Source organism: Platalea leucorodia (genome assembly GCF_965183815.1).
Source record: "Platalea leucorodia genome assembly, chromosome: 1".
Classification (NCBI taxonomy): Eukaryota; Metazoa; Chordata; class Aves; order Pelecaniformes; family Threskiornithidae; genus Platalea; species Platalea leucorodia.
The window spans coordinates 79,898,125-79,923,247 of NC_138823.1; the positions used below are offsets into that span (position 1 = coordinate 79,898,125).

Here is a 25,123-nt window from a genome sequence, read left to right on the forward strand (position 1 = left end):
AATCATCCAAACACTGTTTATATGGGGCTGAATCTGAACCTTGCTTTCCTCTTGGTGGGAAGTTTTCAGATTACATTTCTGTTTCAGCCTTTGCTCAGCAAACTAAACACTATTTTCCATGATTAAGTACTTGCAAGTTAAACTTCTGGGATGACTGGCAATTCCTTCACTTCAAGACTAAATTCATTGCTTCCTCTTGGTCTATCAAGCTTTTTCCCCCCCCTTAGAATTTCAGGACTGGAAACATTTATGCTTTTAATAACTTTGTCTTGTTGACTGTGTTAGGATAGTGCCAAATTAACCATACCAGGGAATTAAATCCTCTTTTTTCCCCAAAGCACAAGCCTACAAAAGACGGTAAACCCTGTCACCTCACTCACAGATCTGAACACTTCTGTGCCTTTCCCATGCCAGCCCAGCCTAACAAGACTGTGTGTCCCATTAAAGCCCCAGCACAGCTATGAACTGGAAATGCTAGTACACTGGATAGATCCTGTCAGTGGGAGGTACAGGGCGTGACATAGCTCTGCAAACACAGTGCATAAGGTATGGTGGACTTACAGAGCTCTCCAAGTGGAAACGGAGACAACAAAGCCAATGACTCCTCCTCTTCCTTAAGTTTGCAGCTCAGGCTGTAGGAAGTTAGAAATCTATCCATCATTCTCCTGAGCCAGAAAAGCTACAGTTTCTACCTTAGCATGCTTTCTACAGAATAAAAAGCTATTTGAAAAGAGAGACCAACAGTTCAAAGACTGCAACTCCTGTTGTATTAGCTATTAATAAATGGGCACAATGTTCCTGCTCCAGCAAGCTGAATGAAAGGGACACACAAACCTTCAGTCCGTACTTGTTATAGGATCTTGGGAATCCCAGGACACATCGGATGCTGCAGACTACTTAGCCTGTCTCCCCAATAAAGTTCAATTGGCTGCAAAAGTTCCAGCTCTTGCTTTAGAGGCCTTACAGAAAGGATCTATGAAATCAATAGGGCCTTCTCATTGCTTTCATCAGCAGCGGGATCAGCGCAGTGCAGTGAAGTTCCTGGGTACCAGAACTCCGAGCTCCGGACTGTCAGAGCTACGTTGCTTGCAGGGTTTGTTCTGGCCATCTGCTCTGCCTTTCTTTTTAAACACAGCACATGGGGCTAGCATGAAACTCTTTTTCCAGAAACACTTGTATCTCTAGCTTAACTTGGCTTACAAGATTTAATTTTCTACGCTTTCTACCTCACTGACTTGCGGAATAATTTTGCATTTTTCAGGATAAAAAAGATGGATAGGACCTTAAATTTTTGTGTTGTCAAAAGATACTGTTTGTATTCTTAGACAGATACACTATGACCTTGAGACAGGGTATATTGCTTGATTTGGTCAATGAAGTTAACTGAGTCGTTGCAGTTGCTGCTGCAGTTTTTGCCTTTGAATAGACCAGAGAAACAGGCAATATCTGTCAGACACTGAGCGGCACAATGAAATTTGTGCACACTACTATTCTTCTTAAGCAACATAGCTGAAGCTGGCACCCTGAAATCTGTTAAATTTGGGCTACTTTTTATGCAACAGCAGATTCTGACGGTGGCCTTAGAGGCTGCTTAATTTAGGTTTCACTACATAGGCATATTAATGTTATAACCTTGGTTAAAGCTGAAGAGCTTGCTCACCCATGATGGGATGGAGCTTGCAGGAAGCATTGTATACCCTGTTTCGGGCAGCCCAGCTACTGGCAGCAGGTGGGGGACTAGTTTCTGACTCCTGCGCTACACTTCACAGCCAGGAGTTTATCGGGGAGCGCTGTAAATGGGAAATTGGTGCCTATGCACTTCTTGGCTTCTGGTCCTTCACACCTGTGGCAAGTGATGAGGTGACCACACCAATCCCCAACTCTGGATGGACTTTCTGTTAGTGCAGTTTATATGCTGCCAGCTATGGGATGATTCCTGTAATGTTGAGCAAAATTAGAAAAGTGAATGAGGTTTTAATGTTTTTGCTGATGCAGTTGTATTTGGACTAAATATACTGACTACTACTGTATCAGCAGTAAACATATATTGCCTTCTTTCCCCATTAATACAAAGGATACTACTTTTATTCTTTTTCTGTCTCCTTACTTACTCTTCTGTAAACATGTAGCTCTAAAATATACCACAATTCAAACTATTTGGTTACACTGTTTCTCAAACAGTAAGGTAAGTGCTGCTACTTTTTCTTGAACGTGGTGTGATGCTTGAAATTTCCTTGTATTACGAGACAAAATTGTGCCTCTCTGTAGGCCACCAATTCTTTGAAAGTAATTGTATAGCTACTTCAGTACATAGGAAGAAATTGCTGATGGTTATGCAATGGGATTTAACTGCACTTCAGAAAAGGCTGTGCAAGTGCAAGATACTGCAAAGGGCTGATCGTATTATACTGTCAACTGTATGCTCACTCGTTTTTGCTAGCAGATTGCATTGACTCAGTATCTTTACATTACCTAACTTGCCGATTATTCGTATAATGCAAACTTTTCTACTTTTCCTATCATAAAAACATTATTTTCCCAACAGTGGTGAAACTCAGACGGCCAGCATAAGTCAGCCTACTATTGGCAAGTTTAATAAATACTATGGACTTTATAAAGATTACTGTACGTCTTTTAACAAAAAGGAGGATCTTAAACTAACTATCTGAACATATTTATACAATGCTTAGCAGCATATGTAATTGCATATGATGAATATATAAATATGCACTAGAGACTGACCTTCATTTTAAGATTTTGTGAAGCCTGTAGGAATTAGCCAATATAGAAGTTAATAAAATGCTTCCTGAGAATACAGACAATCTGTCTGCTATGAGTGTCCTGGAAGCTACCTCAAAGGCTAGCCTGCACTATTTTCCATACCACAAGTATGTATTTGTGGCCGCAGAAAATGTTCTTTTAAGCATGCAAGGTACTTAGTACCCAAACATGCTTAGTATGTAAGTACATTACCAGGCATTCACATTGGCAGCCAAAAGAACGTCCTTTAGGTAGCAGTATACTCAGAAGCCATACAGCATATAGATTATTTCATGCATGGAGCAACCCCAGAAACTGCTTTTCCATCACAGCATATATATATACAGACAGAAGGTTGGAAATGAGCCAGACATTGTAAGAACTTCTAAGAGATTATGGTGCAATAAAGTTCAGCCTCTACAGTGCAGCCACCCACATGCACAGAAGTCAGGCTATGCACACTTCCAGTGTGTAACTGCCTTGCATCAAGAAAAGCCTCCTCTAGCTCATGTTTGTTCCCACCTCTTAATGGGACAATTGAGTGTCAGCTCATTACTTGGAACATCTTCACATACGGTATCCCTAGGGCTGCCAAGGGTGACTGAAAATACTGGAAGTGAACAATGGGAGAGATTCAATAATCTTCCTCCTTACTCCTCAGACTTGACACAAGCAGGGCTGAGGCATGCAAAAGAACAGCATTTCAAACAAATGGTCACCTTCTGCCAGAAGATTTGGTGCATACATTTCATGTAACTAAGTTCTTTTCGTGTGCAAAATACATACAGCACAGACTATGCTGCTGTGAACCTTCCCTGCTTCACCATTCTTACGCCTCAGCCTTAACTAGGACCTGAACTTTTGTGCCACATGAAGTCTTAGCTCTCTTTGCTGAGATTACAAATACAAATACCGATTAGATCAGCTGTGAAATTCCATGTAGAAAGAAGACCTTTGAGAACTAAATCTGCAGGCTGATATTCACACGGAGTGTAATTCAGTTTGGAAACATTCATCAAGAATTACTTTAAATGTTGTCATTTACTAAGTAGACACATGCCTTAAAAGCTATATAGGACATTATTTCACAGGATTGTATTAGTGTGTTGTGATTCATTTTTAAGAGGTTAGCAGGCCTGTGGGAATGGTATGGCACTACAGACTCCATAGACTGTCTGAAAACCAAGTATATGATGCTACTTTCTGCCAGCCGATTGGAAGTGAAGCTATCAAGTTTCAGCCCAGCTCCACATGTAACTGGTCCCTAAGCACCACTCCTTCAGATACTCTTGTTTACAATCTCATGAGGAAATTTGGGAGCTGAAGGGCTGGAAATCTGGTAATCTCCTCAGGACAGGGTGGGGAGGTATAAGACGGAAAGGTACAGTAGGAGAGCTTGCATAGGTTTGTTCTATGAACAGAGGACTTCACTCTCCAGGGCTGTCAGATCCAGCACTTTCTGTATGAATTATCTTGAAAATTAAATTCACATCCCCTTTTCACCACCACATGTATTTTCAAAAGGTATTTCAATGTTAAAAGTAGAAATGAGGGAAAAGCCCATAGCTCCAAGTATCTGAAATTTTAAACTCTAGGTGAATTTCCAGTTCACATCAATGTTTTGGTCTGAAGTCTCTCAGCCCGCAAATTTGGGTAACCATATGAAAGATGACAAATCTAGAAAAAAACCCAAGCCTTACCTTCTTGTAGAGACTTCTCAGGTCTCTGTACTGCCACATACTATTGAGGACCTGAGATGCTGCTTTCACCACTTTTGGCGAATGCCTGTTACACACATATATTAAAAAGGGAGAGAGAGAGAAAGAAAGAGTGAGAAAGAGACTGTTAAGTACAAGACTCATTCATCCCAATTTTCAAATGCATTGCAATGGATTTAAACCCACAATTAAAATTGTGTTTTAAATGTACCATAAGATCTTTGGTTGGCATCTTGAAGAATGCTGTGTTTTTAAGCAAGGGCAATACATGTTATTTCTACAGTACTAATTATTCAGTGAGGAGCAAAATGTGTCTTCCTCAGCACAGTGAGAACAAGGATTCATCCCAAGAGCGTAGTAAGAGGAATGGGAGAGGCAGCAAATGGCAAAATTGTTGAGGACCCAACTGGTATTATGTACATCTAAGAATGTCCTGGCTACAACTTTTGGTATAAAGGACAAGAAGTTAGAGACAGAGTTTCTTTCTCTGTGAGCTGCCAAGCTTCAGCTCATGACAGCGTGCTCAACGCATTAAGCGCCTCTTAGCAGTGGCCAAAAGAAACACTCTAGATGGGTGATGAGCACTGTTCTTGAAGTGCAGAGCCAAGATGCAGAAATACAACTGACTATAAAAAGTCATGACAAATTTCATTAGGAATCCAAATTAGGACTTGCATCTTGCTCACACCATTACCCTTTAATGACGGCAATGTAATGTCATGTTGAAAACCATATATAACTTCATGTGGACTTTCTCTTCAGAAACGTTTTGAAAGAAGCTCTAAACTATTGTTACAATCAGTTGGAGTTATATATTCCTCTTGGGATAGGTAACTTTAAAAAAAATCTAAAAAAAAAAAAAAAAATCAGAGAGTATTCAGCTCAGTGAAGAAGGGTCAAATAGAAAAGGACCGGGAAGATAACCCAGCACATTGAGGAAGCATACACTGCATGGTTAGCCCTTGTGCTGTACCAATAATACACATAAAGCAGTAGAGCACTAGAAAACCTTGCAAAGGCCAAAGTCTGGAGTGAGGATTGATGGAGTTCGGGGCAGTCATTGAGGTGATTCATGTTTTACTGAAAAGGCAAATGGACTGCAAAACCAAAGAGAAACCAGAAATCCAGCAGCATTATGTTACTGGTTTGGGCAGGAAGCCTCCTCAGGGGTCAGGCTCTGGTGCACCCTGTGACCTCTGAGAAGGACCGCTGGTGGGCTGACACTCAAGCTAGTAAAGCAATGTTCATGACACAACGGATTCAATTAACATATACAGTATTTTCCTAGTAATTTATTTGGTGCCTTTTTTCCCCTTTTCTTCCATTTCTCATCCAGAGTACCGCAGTAGGTGGGTAATTGGTGAATAAACAGGAATTTGATAAACCCTTTCAAGCATAATTGTTTTTATTATACTCCCAGCTGTACTGGCTAGTGGGGTGCTGGTAGCATAGGGTAACCAGGAAAACAACTCTGCCAACCATACTGTGAGTACTGAGGGGAAACAGCAACTAGGTGAAGCCAATACGGGCTTGGCCAATATGACCTTATGAACACCAGTTCTCTTGTGCTGTCATACAGGGAAAGCACTGAAGCCCTGGGCGTGTTCCAAAGGCTAGCAGGGCCAGCCCCACACTCCTGGCACTGATACATACCAGGATGCATGGCTAGGCTAGTATCCTGCACTTGTAGAAGCAGACGCTTCATACTGGACAAGATAAATTCACACTGAAGTGTTTTACTGTATTAAACTGAGCATGCCAGAATTTCCTAACAGTCCAACAACCAGTAAGTCTGATTTTTAAACAATGGATTACCTATAAGAAACCAAACCAAAGCAGTGGTGCGCAATACTAACATTTCTGAAAGCTGAAAAATGAAACTTTCATTTAAGATAAGCATTTGTAGCACTGTGAGATGACAGGTTTTCTTGTTCTAAGGACTCTGTATAAGCAGTAACACAGGACTGCAACTCAAAGTACTTGAGAGAAGGGATACGTATCACGATATGGGAGGACATTTTGGAATTACTCAACACTGCGTGGGCTAAATACTTTCATTCAACATAGATGTGTCTTTCACAGTTATGAGGGATACTTAGACAGGGAATTATACCCTTCGATCCTCCTAAAACTGCCCATGATACTTTGACAATTTCAGACTCAACAGGTATTTATAATCTCTACCAGATAATGAGCAGGTAGACAACTGCATTATTCTGAGGAAAGACACGTTCAACTTAAGAGAAATGGATATGAACCTGCTTGTAATATCAGTACATTTGATTTAGAAAATATAAATAAGAAATTCAAATAGATTTAATAATAATAAAAATGCAAATGTAAATAAAAATCGGCAGAGCATGGGGAGCTCCCACAACTGGAATCACAGACTTTGTTATGCTACTACTTTTGACCCCTTACAATTAAAATGTGAGAATGTTTCAATAATGAATTTGGTATGAAAAGAAAAGGGTGACAATAGAGGAAAAGAAATGTGATTAAATTATATTGGCAATGCTCTGATCACATAGGCGAGCATAAGTTCTCATACCAAATGTAGGGTGCATAAATCTTTCCTTCAGGTTGTGGCCTGGCTTTGTGGGGCTCTTTTAGAGCTCTGATGCTGCAGTAGGCTGTGTGATGACAGCTTCGAGTAGGTGGACTGATGGGTTTTGTACACTACAGTGAAGGCTTTTTGTTTTCAAACTGCCATAGTCCCATTGCACTATACTTCTGCAGGTTGACAAATATGAGACCCAGGCTATCTGTTTTAGGCAAAAGAAGGATAAAGAGTGAACTCTTCATGAAGAGTGCGTACATAGGAAAACAGACAAGATGAAAGCATAGCTGCTCTGAAAACGTCAGTCGCGTGTAAGTTTTGCATGTTTTGGTGCCTCACAAAGTAGCCTGCAGGTATCCTAATGCTCTCTCAGAAGCAAGGTGTTGGGGAGATCCATGGACCCATGTTTCTACTATGCCCCACCTTACCAGCAGGCCGGTGGCAGAGAAGAGGGTGCTGTGAAGAGGGACAGTGACTTTACATTCTTCATTCCCAGAGCAAGAGGAGCAGTAACAGAACTGCGGTGAGGTCCCTTCCTTTCACAGGATCCCTCCACCTGCACATCACCCCTTCCGTAGGGTGCAATCCAACAGCTCTGGTCCCTAATGTTTTCCAGGATCTTCTGGAAGTGCTTAGAGGTAGCGGTTACTGTAGATAATTACTCTTCCTTAAACTGCACATGCAGCGCACTCCGTGCACTGCTGATGGTACGTCAAAAATAAACCACAGCAGAGACTTTTGCTATTGGTATTGTCTGTTTCTTGTCACCTTTCACACTGGGCATATGATTTCTGATGGAACTATTCAACTCACGATTGCACAGAGGAGGCAAACACATTCAGGACTAGCAATAACTACTGGAGATGTTAAAAAGGGTGCAAGGTGATTTGCAAAACATACTTGTCTCCTTTACTCTTAGATATGCCAACCAGTTTCTCAATGCCTCCTGCGTCTCGTAAGGCCTTGGCATTCTCCATGTTTTTAGTGATGACTTCATGCAGAGTGCAGCAAATGGCAGTAACGGTGTCATCAGACATGGCCTTGCTTGCTGAGCTGTTGCTGTTGTTAGCGCCTGGCAGTCGGTGGACCAGATCCCTCATGGCATACTTGCCTTTGTTGAAAGAAAATGAAGGGAGAATTCAGAAGATACAGCAATAAAGGGTGACGGAGAAGAAGTACAGGGAAAACACGCAAGACTATTAGCACCATTTCCATCATTGCATGTAATCTAATTGGCTACTGATACTAATTTGGAGCAAGCCACATTTATACGATTGCATGTTCAAGCATTTCACACATTAGGGACTCTGTTAATATTTCCATATTACATCAGTTGAAGACTTCGGATATGGGCTACACCATGCCCTTAGGAGAATGAAATGATGATAGTAAAGGTCAAGTATATGTATAAAGATAACCCGAATACCACAACTTCCAGAACTTAGCAAGTCCTCATCTCCCACCACACAACTCATAACTCAAGTTACTATAAATAAAATGTGTGTCAGTTGTTAAAAACACTGCAGTGAATGCAAAGCCAATGACGTTGTTATTTGTGAAAAAAGTCTTCTCTGAAGGACCAGTTCCATTGTACAAGGTTAACTCTATACTACATGCAGTAATTTAACCAGGTTTATTAGTGTTTCTATGACACTGCACTCTTCCACACATCCTGAGTTGTATGCATGATACTGACCAGAAAGGAAGCCTTTCTGAAATCTATTCCTGTATGATACTTAGAGATTATTTTATATAACACTAACTTCCAGAACTTAAAATCTCCTAAAATGAAAGGCGCAATGAATTTTTAAAATGGTCACATTGAACTGAAGACATGAAAAAGAAATTCTGTTGATTACTATAGCTTTTTTTTTTTTTAGCAATTTTTAGCAAAACTTTTTTTTGCAAAATTGTGCCTGAAAGTCATGTAGTGCTTGTGAAAATGACACAGGAGCAGCCTCTGAGAACTTGTGTATATATATAGTACAAATGTAAATATATATAAATGTAGGGCAGGGTTAGCACCAGCACAGACAGACGAGAAGCCTCACATCAGTTCTAGAGGGTCAGTATTATGGTAAAATGGCAGCTCAGTCCTTCAGGGTGATGAAGACAAGACCACAGAGGGCGAGGGCTTGATGAAGTTGTTGCTGAGGTCAGTGAAACAACTCTGAATCACCTTCAGTGCAGCTGCGCTAGGAGTTTGCATACAGCAATCACCATGAGAGTGTATCATGCAGGATGAAAAGGACAGGAAAACTGGGAAAAATACATATAATTAGTAATCTAATCTACATCACATTTTATGAATGAAATAATCAGGTATGATTATTGTATATAATATGATAATTTAATCAGACTTTTTATGATAACTTCAAAAAGTTCTGATCAATTAGTATTTATGAGTACTTATTAAACATCTTATTTCTGAATTCATAAATTCCGTTGTGTATGTCCATATTTGAAAGAAGAGGTAAGAGGAAAATCATATCTCTTAATTATCAGGTGTTAAATTATTTTTATTTCTCACAATTTGCCTGCTGTGGTAGAAATACAGCCAGTCATTTGGAGCAGAATATTCATAATACAGATAAAAACTAAAATCTCTGTACTGAAATGTTAAACTTAAAGGTTATCAAATAGATTTTGTGGTAATATGAGATCTTAGAAACTACTCACTCTGCATCATGGAAAAACATTCCTGATTATAAAAAGCATAACATTACTAACAAAATGTGTGCAGTAGGATTGGAATCTTACCGGTGTGCTGCAATACAAATACAAATCTTGTCCTCAAACATTTTTATTACTTTGCACTTAATATTTAATTGGTCATTTGCATTATTAGCTTTTCAGAAATATTATTAATATCAGGTGTAGTACAGATGTTAACACCACTTTCTCTTTCAGAAATGGTTTGTTTGAGCAAACTGAAAATCTTTTTTTCCCCTACACGTATATGAAACACTGTTCAAGAACAGCCTGAAATGCTATTTACATCTGCATCTGTTTGTTCTTTGTAACATGAGTGCATTAATAGTTGCTTGTCACTTACGGTGATTACTTCCCTCTGTAGCATATAGTAAATAAAGCTTATGTATCAAAAAAAGAAAATAAACCATGATTTGCTGTAGCTTTTACTCTTCTAATGCAGAGTCCGCCTTGGGTTAGGAGCAAGTACAAGTGGATAACCCAGATCAGTGAGGCACTGCTTGACTTTGTACACACATCCAGAATGGACCAGTGTTCCTTTTTCCTTCTGTACCTCACTTAAAGTGCAATGGAGCATCTCCCTGTCTCAGTCTTCTGGTGGAATCTGGTGACAGTGATCACTCCATTAGCAGCCAAAGACTGTGCCCCTTAGCACTGGGTGTAAGGAAATCTGGATGGCTGCCCCAAGCAGATTTCTTTCCTGGAACTGGCCTAGTATTCCAGGCAATAGTATTCATGCCAGTACACACGCCTAGACACACAAGATGCCTCTTACAATAAATAAAGGCTCTGGAGCTATCAGGAAAAGCTCAGTAGGAAAACCAAAATAAACGCAATCAAGCATGGTATAAGCATTCTGGACATGTTATTGCTCAACTGTTCTAATGTTTCTGCTGTGCACACGCTTAAATTAAGCATGAGAAGATCAAATCAGTATTAGATACTTCAAAAAAGTAAACCAGGCTTTTTCTAGCTAATGGGTAACGGTGGGACAGTACAGCATCCCTTATTCTGAGCAGCTGTAGCAATTCCAGCTCAATAATACTATTCAATTCTTAATCAGTTGTGTATTTAAACTAAAATAAACTCAAATTTAGCCTTTGGATAGAAAGTGCCAGAAGACTCACAGCGCACGTTTTGTAGCCCTAAAATCTAGTCAGCGTATTGCAGCCGTGGCAGCTGTGCAAGCTGGTGTCCAGTTTGGAGACCCGCTCTATCAGAGCCTGTAAGGACAACGCCGGGCCCCTAGTGCTGCCAGGGGCCGCCCGGGAGGGAGCCAGGCTTCCTCCTCCCTGCCCCGGCCCCGAGGCGCAGCGAAAGCCAGAACTGCCACCTCCAGCAGAGCTGCTCACGCAGGCAGGTGGAGCAGCTGGCTGCACAGACAGGCATCGCTGGTCAAACTGTCCTGCCAGAGGTTCCTCGGGAAAAGGTGCCACACGAGCTGGAAGAATAGGGGAGTGGCTGGGCTATAGAGTTCATCTAAGCCACTGTTTACACGGTCTTAAAATCTATTAACAAGTGTAACTGTTAACATATTTTTCTGTGGTTTTAGTACTTTGAACACTTTGTTAGCTATTTGAAAATGTACTTGGGATGAGAAAAAACCCTGCCTTAGCCTTAAAAAATGTGTCATTAATTTAATTTAATTTAATTTAATTCAAAACATATTAACTTATATTGAAAAAGCAGTACATTTGCTCTAATATGGAGTTGAGTCATGAAAGTTAAAAGTTCAGGACTATCCTTTATACTGTAGAAAACATTCCACAGTAACTTGCTTGTATTCCAAATTAATTTTCTAAAACTATATATAATTAAGAAATCACTGCATTGTATTCACAGAAAAAAAAATTCAGGTATCATTTTCCTTCTGCTTTGCAATAGGCATGAAGGAGAGGACAGTCATGCTTTTTAGCATTAACTACAGAAGAAATCCTACTCTAGTTTGAAGTGGTGTAAATGTTGAGTAATGCCAATGAAAGTACAGCTACTGCTACACCAGCCCAACACAGCTGACAACACATGCGATGCTTGACTTTTGCATTAGTGTTTATTACAATCTGCAGAGCGTTTGCATTTAGAATTATTTTTTCGATGTTAAGAACCTCTTCTGAAAGCAGATTGAAATGTATAGTGGAAACTAGCCTTGTAATGTCAGCAAAGTTTTATCTAGCACTACCAGTAGGAAGGCTGGGGAATTCAACCTGCAGCTCAAGAAGTCTCCCTGAGCTGAGGAAGTGAGAACTGATGAGGGTCCTGGGAAGAGAGGAGGATGTGGGTGAGAATGATATTAAAAATAAATAGCATTGTTAATTTTCGTTACGGTTCATACAGAACTGCTTTGATCTACAAATAAATTGATTTTTTTATTTGAGCAACATTACACATTATAAGACCCAAAACTGATTTGATGCTTTTAAAGAGGATTTACGTAATATGATTAAACAGAACCACCAGCTTGACAAGGAAAAAAGAAATCATATTTATTTGTTCCATTTCACTCATAAAGGAAGGAAGACAGACATTAAATAGCCATAATTTGGGGGCAGGGCCACAGGAAAGGGGTTGTCCTGTAGGTGTTTGGGATAGCATTTTTCTGACACTATACATTTTGAAGTTACTTTTCTAAGATGAGACTTCTATCACTGTTTTATATTGAGAGCAGCATTCATCTATCACTGTACACTAAGTCTTTGACTGTAAGATGACAAGGTTTGCTTACTAAACATTTCAACAATGCAGATGTAACATCTTTTCCTTTGCATGATAAAGTCTCATTAGCACCTTAGTACATGCCTCTGTTACCTAATTCAGGAAACTTTTTCCTTCATAGGACCAGACTGACAGCTGTCCTAAGAAAGATTCTGCCTTCAGAGCAAAACGATAGAGCAAACTATTCTTCTGGTAGATTTAACAGAAGCAAAATCATCACAGATAAGGTTCCACTTCTGGAAATATTACCCTGCTATTGCCTTGAGACAAATTCACTGCTGGTGTAACCCCATTGACTTCATTTCCATTTTCACTCATGTCTGAAAAATGACTTTGACACATTGGCACATTTATTAAACAGTTGTGGCATGGTTCCTAGTTTGAGAGAACGAGACTAGGAAAATTAACCTATGGAAAACACAAGAAACCTCAAACAGATATTAACTCAAACTAAGAACCCTGTCCTAGAGGTAGAGCTTGCTCTAATAAAAGTAATACATCACCATTTTTCCCCCCTCAAAGATACCCATTAATTCACATTGTGTAGCTAGATAATATAAAAGTAGCAAAATGCCACCATGTTTTGTTGTAATGATACAGATATCCTATTCCACAACTACTGGTGTCTGTATGTGACAATATATGTGAATTTTGGTCTCTTGGTTCTAACACGTGCGCTCCACTTAAATTTGCAGACATACATGTTTTTGTGCATTTTTATCATCCTTGTGTGTTTTTAAGACCATTCAACTTCAGTATTTCACAGCCTTTTTGGAAAGAATATTACTGGGAGAGCTTTTATTATTACTTTCAATCATTATTTAATAAATGTGCCAAAATTGTCTAATTTGGGTGGAACAAATTTTGATCATGAGACAGTGTATTCAACTCATAGTTTAATGAATTAGAGTGTATTCATCACACGACAGCAGTGGCAGAAATACCACTTCTGTATTTGATAAAGAGTTAATTTGTGCACCATGCTTTCTCTTGTCAGATACTGTTTTTTTAAGGTGTAATTGATAATCACTATTGGCATCTGAAAGTGTCCCTTAGGGTCCAGATGTCATTGTACCAGAGGAATCCCGTCCCTTCTCTGAGCATTGGAAATCTTCAGTACATACCGAGTTGCAAGAGTGGGGTGTGAGAGCGCACAAAAAAAATGATTATGCTTAGTACAATATGTATCAAACTCTGGACTCGGACTGCCGAGGCAGTGAAAGGTATTTTGTAGGCATCAGAGCAGCAGTGAATCCCATGTGATTTAAGAGGGTGAAGGTCTGTTAGTTTTCACAGGGAGATTTTATTCTGCTACTGAAACACTTGAGGGGAAAAAACTACCCCGAATTTTAAAGGCAAAATAGATTAAGAAGTAAGAAATGCTGTCAGACTGGGTCTTAGAGCCAAACCCGTGTAGAGGAGGAAGCAAACCGAAGATGAAGCAGGGTAATGCCAGAGCTGTTGGGCCAGCAGCAAAGTCAGCAGATAGATGGAAGGAGACAAAGTTATATTTTTGAAAGTGAGAAAGGCTGCAGTAGTGAGGTTGAGAGACACTTGTCCATGTGAGTAGATGGTTACTCCTCAGACTCTAGGGAGCACCAGGAAAAGTGTAGGTGAGTCAAGTACATGAAGTAGTACTGGATGAGGAAAGTGGAAAAAAACCTGAGCAGTAGGATTGAAAAGCATGCACCCAAAAAGCATGGGCCCCGCCACTTTGAGCAAGTGTCAGAGAACAGAGGATTTTGGATCAGTTTGGGATTTATGTGTAAAAGGAAAGCTAAAACCATTTTTTAGGCATGTAGGGGGCAATTCATGTGTCCGAACATAGGCGGCTAATGCAGTTTCAAATACCTGAGACATCTGCGCAGAGTTAGCAGACCTATGGAAGATACACAGCCTTTTAGAAAAGCCACTGAAGACACAGTAGGATGCCCTGTGGTCTTTAACATTTAGGCACTTGCGTCTCACTACCAATGTTTGGCCAAAAATGTTTTTTAGGTACCCAAGTCCTTTTACTTCTTATGTTAGGGATGTGCACAAACATTTGTAATCTCTGGCACTTCAGAGTAAATGCATATGAAGCCATTTCACTACATAATGTTAGTTCACCATAGTACTGCAATTCTCCCTATCCAAAAAGCTATCATCTCAGTTCAATCATTTGTAAGGGAATGCGCAATGAGTTCACTTAGACTGGTTTGAGTAAGCACCTCAAAACTCGTGGGCTGGAGCCACTGCTTTAGCTGCTTCACATTAAGCCTAGCCTGCCAATTAAGTTGGGATAATGAGTGCTTTGAGCTAGAGAACAATGCCGGATTTCACCTCCTTGCAGGTTTATTTGAAATTAAATTTTCAGACTCTGTGGAGATAAATTATTTTTGGAGAAGACAGAAAGAATAAAAAAGTGTTACACACACATGCCCTCCTGTGCCCCAAGCACCCAGGTGCACTTTGCTGGCGGCTGCTGAGACAGAACAAAAGATCAGGTGGAGGTCTCAGACTCCCTCTTCCCCTCAGAAAAATTATACATATTTTTCACTTTTCCACCACCTCTGATGACAGGCAGCAAGATTTCAAAATATAAGATTGGTATTCGGTATGGACCACGACAAAAAGGAACAATATCTTCCTTGATGCATTGTATGTGACATGCCATTCACTGGTTTTCTTTTTTAAAAATCTTTTTTACCAAGAATAAATTCAGCCATAGGTAGTGTAGCATATAAAGCCCTACAGGGAGCAGCAACAGTCATCTTTTACAGTTTCAGGGAAGAAACCCTCAAACTTTCATAGAGAGATGAAAGTACGTGAACCACCAATATCTGTGTTGCCAATGTCAATTGAGATTTGCTTGTAAAAGAATCAAATATCTAAAAGAGTAACCAATATAGAAGCTTTTATCTTTTTAAAAAGATTAAAGATGCTGGTTCTCTATTTTGCAAGAGAAAGGTATGGCATGAGAACTAGGAATGACAAAGGGCACAGCCATAACAGGGGTGGAAGAGCAGTATGTATAGAAGCTAGCAGCACTGGACAAAGACAAAAGAGAAGTATTTTCGTATTTTCGCCCTGAACATGCCATGGGAAATGACAACTGTGTGCAACACAATCACTGCTTTTCAGCAAATTGCTTTCTCAGATCCATGATCCTTCACAGATTTCTTTCCTGTAGCAGCATTTTAATCCAGCCACCTTCCTCCTCAAGTTTCTCCGCTTCCATTTCATGTATTTCCTTTCTCCCTCTGGCTAATCATTTTTCTTGCTTTCAACTCAACTTCTCAGGGCTGCCTCCTGTCCCCTCTATTATACAACAGATATTTTTTTCTTCCTTGAGCTGTACCCCCTCAGCCCCTTGGGTCTTAACTGCTAAGCTTTCATGTTCCTTCGCCATCTCTTGCCTATCTGATGTTTAAGCCTCTATCTCTGCATCTGCCCTGTCTGCCAAGCTTTTCCATTCTCTCCTCATACTGGTTTAAACACCTTCAGTTTGATACTCAGCGAGATCCTGTTTTTGTCACGCCCATGAACTCCCCCAGGCTCCGGCTCTTTCATGTTCTGAACTAAAGGAAATTTTAGCTAGCTTACAAGCATAGATTTTAGACTTGAAAATACTGGTGTGTTTAAAAGCTATTGCTCTTGTACTACTCGTTGTCTCTCTTGTATATCTCAACTCCACAGACAGCTATCTATTTAATCTACTGTTACTCCTAATACTGATTTTACTCCTCTCTCAATGGAATACCTTCATATTCTGCATTTCTCTCACACAGCAAGACTGCACATATTCAGGCTTTATGTTAGCAGTTGTCTTAAGACCTAGAGATTAAAGAACTTCCAGGGCTCTTTAGCTGGCCATAAACTGCTAATTCATACAGCGTATCCGTCCCAACATGTGCTTTAAAGGCTAGATCTATGTCTACACTTTGCATGCAAAGGCACTTCAGCTGGCTCCATCGGAGCTGATGCCAAAACCAGAGCAGTGTATTGAGACCCTGCCGTACCTCTCTGCCTATTTCATCTGACTCAGTCACCAAAATTGCTGTCTTTTTGGCAATCGTCATGCGATGCATGCTGCCACAGAAGAGGGGATTTCTGGAGAAACGAGCTCTCCTTTGGGGGAGTAGATGTTTGCAGCAGAACAGCCAGAAAACTAGTACAGAAATGCCTTTAAGGGTACCATGGCCAAATGGAGTTTCTGTTTCTTAACAGCACCTCTCACCCAGCACAGTGGATGGCTTCTATTTTGAATGTTAATTCATATATGGGTTGAGCAATCTCTATCCCCTCTCTCTCATGCTAGAGAGGCAAACCAACCATCAAACACAGGCAGCCCAACGCAGGGTGCGTTCTCTGACTTGCAACCTGGTTTTGGAAGATGAATTTGGGAAGAGGTGTAAGCGTAATTTGTTGACTGTCTCACCCACGCCGGGACTATAAAAATAATCAGTTCAAGTCCAGCTTGACCTGCCTAATTACCTGTTGACCTGATATGCCAAACAACTACTGGGTCCACAGGAGGAGAAAAATCTCCACCGATAAGCTTCTATTTGTCACCCTCAGCAGCAAAGGAAGCAGCATTTTTTAAGGCAAACTGTCACAAACCCACAGATATTACTGCTCTTACGTTGTTCCCCCAACCCTGGCCAGAAAAAAGGATTTTGGTGGTGGCTTTGGCTGTCTCCCTTGCAGTCTGAGCTTTGGTAGGTTGGCTGGGAACAAAAATGACAGACCCAGGCTTTATTGTTCTTGGATCCAAGGAATTTGAACTTGCATGCTTGGGTTTTATATCCAGAATGGATGGAGTCCATGTGGGCAATCACTCAAATAATTTCCTTTTTAATTAATTTTGTTTACATTTCCTGCCAAGTACACAAACTGGAAAAAAAGCATGGAAAGGAGTTGTTAGCCTACCTATTAACCCAGGTAGTGCAAATATATCTAATTAATCAGCTCCTTTCCACACCAACAGATTTATTTCTCGTTTAGACTGCACTGTCATCTGTCCTTTCATCTTTCCACTAGCCCAAGGTAAAAAAGATTCTGCAAAGGCAAGTGATTCCTCAGTTTAATTGCTGCAGGCTAAGTTTTCTGATTACTGGAGCTGGTTTTAGTCCCTTGCTATCCTCTTCCCTGCTCCCTGCAGAGAATAGAGCTTTTGGAAGGCTGAATTTTAAAAAAATATAGTCGTTTAATTAATGTTATGATTAATCAGTGTTTCTAAAGTGCTTTGAAGAGGAAAAGTGCTATGTGAGTGCTGAGTGGAATTTTATTTTATCTGTGTTATTTTCTGAGATAGGATAATATTTTGTTAATAGTCTGATTCAAGGGAGTTTAAATTAAGCCATAATGAAGAAATAAGAATGTAATCTATTTTTGGGAAAAAAAGTTTAGGCTTCAAGATCTATGCCCTGATCAAACACCCACTGAAATTAATGAGCCTGTCTACCAATGTCAGAAGGTATTAAATTGGATTCATAAAGAAGTAGCTTTTCTTTTCTACTTTGTTTTTTCCTTTCTGTCCAAAACAGAACAAGATTCTGACAGGAGACTGATACATCCAGAGTGAATTGCAACTAGATATTATCCTGCTTTAACTGGTCATGAAGCAATTGCTATTTATTTGCTACTATTTTTCTTCTTCTTCACTTGTGCTATAATATTGCCTGAAACTAATGAACAAATTTGTCCCCATTGTATGGTCTGGAAGACTGATTATTTTTGCATGCTTTTATACATAGTTACAACAATGTCATGGTGAAACGAACAAAATTTCTCATGTTTAGAGATGTACATTAAAATATTAGAGAAATAAACCCAAAATGGATCCTCGTGATATATTCTGTTATTAAAGATTAAATAAGATGCATAGATGTAAATGTGTTAGCTCAATAAATATAGATCTTGGTAAAGTGATAGTGTCTTTTGAAAACAACTCTTCCAACAAATATCAAAACCACTCCAGGTCATACTGCAATGTTCATATATTCCTTAATTACTGCAATGTACAAACATTTCTTAAGTCATCACCATGAAAACTCTACATGGAGCAGTTAAGATGATTAATCTGTGCATGACAGCAAAACAACAATACTGAGGATACATATCAGTATTTCATATTGCTTTATTGTGCACCATACAATAAAATCATTTATATTTAATAACAAAATCCTGATTAGTATCTAAGGCTCAGTGAAACCATCCACTAACTTCACAGATGTCAATGTTTGGGAGAAGGACAGAAGGGAAAAGAAGAAGAACAAGTAAAAGAATAGCAACAGAAAAAGCGGTAACTGTTTAAAAAATATTTTTAAAAACTTCAAAGACAATTTATCCCTGAAAGGGTAAAAGTATAATACAGTTTTTGCTTTTTTTCCTGCAATTTGGAATTGTTAGCAAAGACCTCATGAAGACAGAGTGTCCATCTGTGGAACTGCTAATGCATCAGTGTAACTAAAACAGATCGTACAAAGGTCTGCCGTAGTAATGAAGTTATAGGTACATTTATTAGAAATGGGGGTCTCTCACACCGGTCATGCAGAAAGTGGACAGGTAGTCAGTTTTACTAGGGATTTTTTAGAGGTCAATTCATTTTGCAGATAATACTAATGTTCTGACTCAGTTTAATTCCTGTTCTCGACAGTGCTTTGTGTTCTTAGCAATAGTCATCGGAAAAGAGCAAATAATATTGTAGTTTTATATTTTAATTCACCTGAAGCTTCTACAATTTAAGGCCTGAATACAGTGGGTATGTAAGCAAGGATATGGTGCAGAGTTAAAGTAAGCTTTTTGTTCTCATGGGAAGAGCACAAATGCATCCGATACCCTTCCTTAACTAACGTATGTTATATTATTTTTTGTTTCGACTACAACATGACTAGTTTTTACACTTCTCATAAAAAAACCTTCCTCTGCTCTTCTTAGTTGTATAGCTCATTATTAGCCGTGTTTAACGAAACTGTGACAAATGAATCCTAGTCCTGACTCCCCCATCAGAGTACAGATCTACTGTTTGTGCTTCCTCAGGAGGTGGGAGTCAAAGGGTTCACAATGTGACTTGGTTTTGGGTTGTGCTACTGCTGTTCCTTTCAAGTAACAGCTCCAGGTGGCAACTTCAGTCTAGTAGCTGATCAAGTCTTTTCTCTAGTGGTCCCCAAAGAAACCTTGCCTCCAGACATCCATTTGAGTCTGCTCAGCGTCACTAAATTATCACTCTTTTAACCTGAGTCGCAGCTGTTCACCTACATCTGAGTAACACATGGAGGGAGGACTCCCAGGACTGTGTACTCACTTAATTTCCTTCTCTTACCTCCATGGGGATGTAATTGCCCACATGGCAAGAGTCAGAGAGTCCACACATTAGACTTGATATGCCAGACTTGACCTCCTTCTTGGAGATGAAGTTGGACAGAGGAGATCTGTCTAAGGCAGAGCCCCTAACCTCTCAGATCCTTCAAGTTCATCTCTCTCAGACCTCTGCAATGCTGCTGATCTCTGCTACTCCCAAAGACAGGGGGAAAACTGGGCAGTCTTCCAAAAGTCTTCTCTCTCTGGACTTGGGGAAAAGAAGAATCTGCCAGAGACCAGCCTGCTCCCTGTGCCTTATTCTAAATGATCAGAGTGCTCGGCAAGACTAGGGTGGAGTCAGAGTGAAAATTTTGTATGTACTCAGCAGCCTTGCTACTTCCCTGAGACATGGCAGAATATAAACTACACTCTGAATTGCAGAAGGATGCGAGATCAGATTTGAAGTGCTAGAAAAGACTTAGCAACAACAACAAAAAAATAAAGCAGAAAAGTAAATGCTCTCAGTCAAACAGAACAGGTGAGAGGTCAGATACAATGCTGACCTCCTAACCACAGGAGACTCAGAGAGCAATGTTCCCAAAGGCAAACTGTCTCTTGATAGACTGCTCCACTGCAAATGATAAATTAAATTTGCAGAATATCATGTTCCCTTTGTGAGAGCCACCGTTGTTGTCAGTGTCACCTTGAAAAATTTTGCAAATATATGACTTTGCATATACTCATGCTAATAGTATGCATTCTCCTCTAATTAAAATTAGCACTCTGATTATTTGCTAGAGTAATCCTGAGTTATGAAATCCAAATAATGTATAAAACATATCACTTTAAGAGCACCCTGAGTAGCACACAATCTAAGAGATCCTGTAACTTTTCTCCTGAGAGGACTAAGTAATGAGGCAATTTATTTTCCTCATGTTGCACATTAGATCTACCAAACAGCAAGTGAACTCTGAACACCATCACTGCGCAGTCTTTTGGTACCTGGAGCTGAATTACTGCCTTATACTGCAAAACCTGTAAACTTGGACTGGGAGCTTGTTTTGTTTTTCTCAGGATTGTAGAGGACTTCTCAGGTTTTTGAGAAGAAAAGGAAATTCAGAGCCTGTATCTTGAATAAAATGCAAGGACAGCCATAAACTAACAGGGTCATTCATTGATTAATTAAAAGACTAAATTCCCTATGTTAGAAAGACTAGCCCACCTCTGCTGTTGTTCCCCAAAAGGCTAAGTGTATAAAACTGAGGGGCAACCATGTATAAATGAGGTGCCTCGTTTAGCCATGCTTGACCGTGGAACTTGATACTTCTGGTAGCAAAAATGAAACAAATACTGATGTAAATAATTTCCTTATAAATCATAGAACACTTGAGGTTGTCAGGATCCTCTAGAGATCATCTAGTCCAACCCCTCTGCTCAAAGTAGGGTCAGCTTGGTGTTTTCTTATATTCAGATGGACATTCCAGTATTTCCAGTATTTCAGTTTGTGCCCATGACCCCTTGTCCTGACCTTGGGCATCTTTACACCCTCCCATCAGGCATTTAGACACATGGATAAGATGCCCCTGAGCCTTCTCTTCCCTAGGCTGAACAGTCCCAACTCTCTCAGCCTCTCCTCACAGGAGAGATGCTCCAGCCCCATAATCATCCTTGAGGCCCTTCACTGGACTTCCTTCTGTATGGCCATGTCTCTCTTGTACTGGGGAGCCCAGAACTGAACCCAGTACTCTGATGTGGCCTCACCAGTGCTGATTAGAGGGGAATGATCACCTCCACTGACCTGCTGGTAACACTCCTCACAGCCTAGGAGGCTGTTGGCCCATTTTGCTGCTGGGGCACACTGCTAACACATGGTTTTTTTTAGATTTTTCTTTGCAATTAAAGCGCTGGCAATGTAGTCGGTATAGTAAATGTGAGACCACATTTTTTAGGCCCTTACCCTAACTCTGGCCACTTACCTTAAGCCCTCATAACCCGACCCTAACCCTTACCCCAGCATCCTCCTCTAATCCCTAACACCAAGCCCTATCACAAAGCCACAGACCAAACCCCAACCCTTTATCTTATCCCCACCCTAGACCCTTGCCCTGACTGCTAGCCTATAATTGCTGTCCCTAACCCTAACCCCAGCCTCACTGCTACTCCCGACTCAACCCCCAACCTACACCCTAACTGCTTACCAGAAACCCTTCACAGAACCCCCAACCCTCACTCAAAGCCTTTCTCTAACTCCAAAGCCTAATCCCTCGCCCTAACCCGGTGCAGATGCTCACAACCTAAGCCCAATCCCTCCTTCTTGGCGATGCACGTTCACTCCCTCCCCTGACCCCAAGTCTCAGGCGTCTGTGCCTGGACAGGGGGAGAGCTGGGCCATTGAGGCAGAGATGCGGGTGGCAGGCCAGAGCTGCGGTGTCAGCTGTGACGACAGCTGTGCTGGCAGAAGCTGATTGGCCAGGGCAGCAGGAAGGCGTCTGTGAGGTGGAAGCTGATTGGCCAGGGCAGCAGGCCGGCACTGTGAGGTGCTAGAGTGCCTTTGCAGGCAGCCAGGGGGAGGGCAGAAGAGCGGCAGGGCAGGGGGACATGGCAGGGGCTTGGGATCTGGGGGGTCCTTGTGCTTCAGCACTTGAGCAGGCAGGAGCTGGAGGCCGGCACGTGAGGACACAAAGGGTGTGAGAGAGCTGGGCCAACAAGGAAGGGTGGTTGTGTGGCTGTAAGGGGGATGCAAGTTACAGGACATCGATTGAGACCACATTTGTTAAGCCTTTACCCTAACTCTGACCACTAACTCTAAGCTTGACTCCTAACTCCTACCTCTACCCCAATCCCAAACTCGAATCCCTGACCCCAATATCACAAACAAAGTCTGAGCCCGTAACAAAAAAAAAAAAAAAAAAAAAAGAATAATCTGGTAAAAGAAGAAGATCAATTGCCACAAGAAATATTTATAATTGTCAAAAAAGAAATCACAATTTTTTGGCATGATCTTGCTCTCATAAAGCTGAGCAGGAGCAGTGAGGTAAGGCTTCATTTATCACTGTCTCAAGCAAACAGTAGTCTTCACTATGTGAGAAAATTAAAGATTTTGCTCCTGTTAGCCATGGTGTTTCTGCAGCACAAGCTGGTTCCCAGCTTATCTGACTTAGCAGAAACACCCAATTAAAATTCCTGCCTGTGAATCAAATCCAGTGTAAAGCAGCTGGAGTATAGTGATGGATCTAATGCAAGGCACTAGCAAATGGCACTGGTCTTCCCTTTGACAATTATGCTAAATACTCTATTTAAACGGTATCACTAAACTCAATGGATCTTAAATATCATAGCCCTACTCTTCAAAAAAATTCCACTCAGATAAATGAAACTTTTGTGAAAAAAATGAGGGAAGGAGAAAGAATATTAGTGTTGGCATATCAGCTTTTGAGTGAGACGCAGTAAACAGCAATATTGTGCAGCCACGCATTCCTTTAAACATGAGCTCCTTATCTAATATAACCAGCAATACAAAAATATTTGCAGTCATGTTGTATGAAATTTATAGCAGACAAACCATACTGAAAAGGTTCTTTAAAAATCATTAATATAAAGCACACTCTTACCAATTATGTGATGTTATATTGGATATTTCTTAGCTTCCAGATTTATTGACATGCATATTCTTATCTTTGAAAATGTCTGAAATATATCCTCAGTACATATTTATTTCAAATATTAAAAGTAAACCTCCCGGAGAATATCTTGGAACCTGACCCACTTCTGAGCTATGAAATCCTCTTCTGAAAACAAATTAAAGTAGATAAATCTGTCATTTATGTTCAAGTTCTCTTTGTCCTGGAATTATTTTTCCTTTCAGAGACTGAGTCAGATAGTGCTCTCCTTATAATTCATAAAAGTATTTGGTTTTACATACACATGAAAAAATTGTTTATATTAATAACAAGTAAATCTCATAATTACATCTAGAATCAGGATGACTGAGGTTGGAAAGGACATCTGGAGCTTGTCTAGTCCAACCTCCCTACCCAAAGCAAATGCAAAACCAATGCAATGCAAAAAGATCACAACGAACAACTGCATATCAATAGGAGAAGACTGTTTAAAAAATACATGTATTATATCTGATATAGTTGACATAATACACTGGATGGCACATATAGTCCCTTTGCTGCTGTCCTGCTAAAAAGGCTACTATTCGTAATGAAATAAATATTTAAATGTGATGTATGTGTCTCTTCATGTGTGCACACACATGTTTAGTCTCTTCTCCCAGTATAATTTTTAAACAGAGTTTTGTCTACATAATGACCACAATGGACTGCATTCTTTCTGATATGAATATATTCTGGGAGATGAAGGCAGCAAGGGTACATAAGTGGAAAGATTAGCTAATACAAAGCAGAAAATATGTATGTATTGATAGAATAGGAATGGAAATTAACATAGTTTCTATGTATTGGTACACACACATATTACTATGCAGCTGCAGATGCCTTTAAAACCCCAATCTTTCTTCAACAGAAGCCACTAGTACATTAAGATTTTAAACTGATCCATATTTTAGCTATCTCAAAAACCTATGCTTCTTTTCTTTTATCATGGCAGTTGAAACTTGATGCTACTTTTCAAACATCTTGTAATTTGGGAGACAAGTGGGCATAAGAGTATGTCCCTGGAAGGAATGCACTGCTAGAGCAGCTGCAGCTTACCCCCATGATGTTAACCTTTATCCTTGCAGACATGCAGCTTGAAGGAATGAAGAACAATACAGAAGGAACTCAGAAATTAAGAGCAGACTATTCAAAATCATGATAGCAGTAACATGAGGTCCCTTATAAGGTTTCAAGAGTTGGTGTTTTTTTTCTGAACCTATTGGTACTTTGCACCTATTAAAATGCAAATGCAGCAATATGGTATATTTGTGCATTTTGTGGTTAAAAGAAAATATCCTGTAGCAGAAGGTCTCATGGAGGAAAGCTTGTGGATCTCACTTGTTTTGACATCAGTAAAGCCTACAAGAGTAGTCTCACATAACAGTCATGAGAAAGCTAACAGGAACTGCTGCAAATAGGATGAAAAACATTTGGATGGTGCTACTCAGAACAGTTACCAATGGTTCCTCATTGAAATAGAAGCATGTATCAAATGAATTCTACAGAAAATGTATGAAGTAAGTTCTGTAGACAATCTTCTATCCTGGGTCTATATCCATCCAGTGTCACAGTCAGTGGTACGGATGGTGAAAGAGAGAATGACAGGGGCCGAAAAATGTTTGAGGACAGGTTTAGAATTCAGTTATCTTGATTTAGGAAGACGGGATTCATTAAAGGCAAATGGATAATATTATACACAGGCAGGAGATGATTAT

At 40.2% G+C, this 25,123-nt stretch overlaps 1 protein-coding gene across 1 annotated transcript in view; it reads right to left on the reverse strand.

Moving 5' to 3' along the window:
- The window catches only part of CTNND2 (catenin delta 2), a gene marked incomplete at both ends in the record, with an annotated part of 558,729 nt that overhangs the window by 31,163 nt on the left and 502,443 nt on the right, over nt 1-25,123 (reverse strand). The window contains 2 exons of the mRNA XM_082315082.1: nt 4,461-4,545; nt 7,939-8,149. Of these exons, the coding sequence (XP_082171208.1) occupies nt 4,461-4,545; nt 7,939-8,149 (296 nt within the window). The remainder of the gene's footprint in view (nt 1-4,460; nt 4,546-7,938; nt 8,150-25,123) is intronic.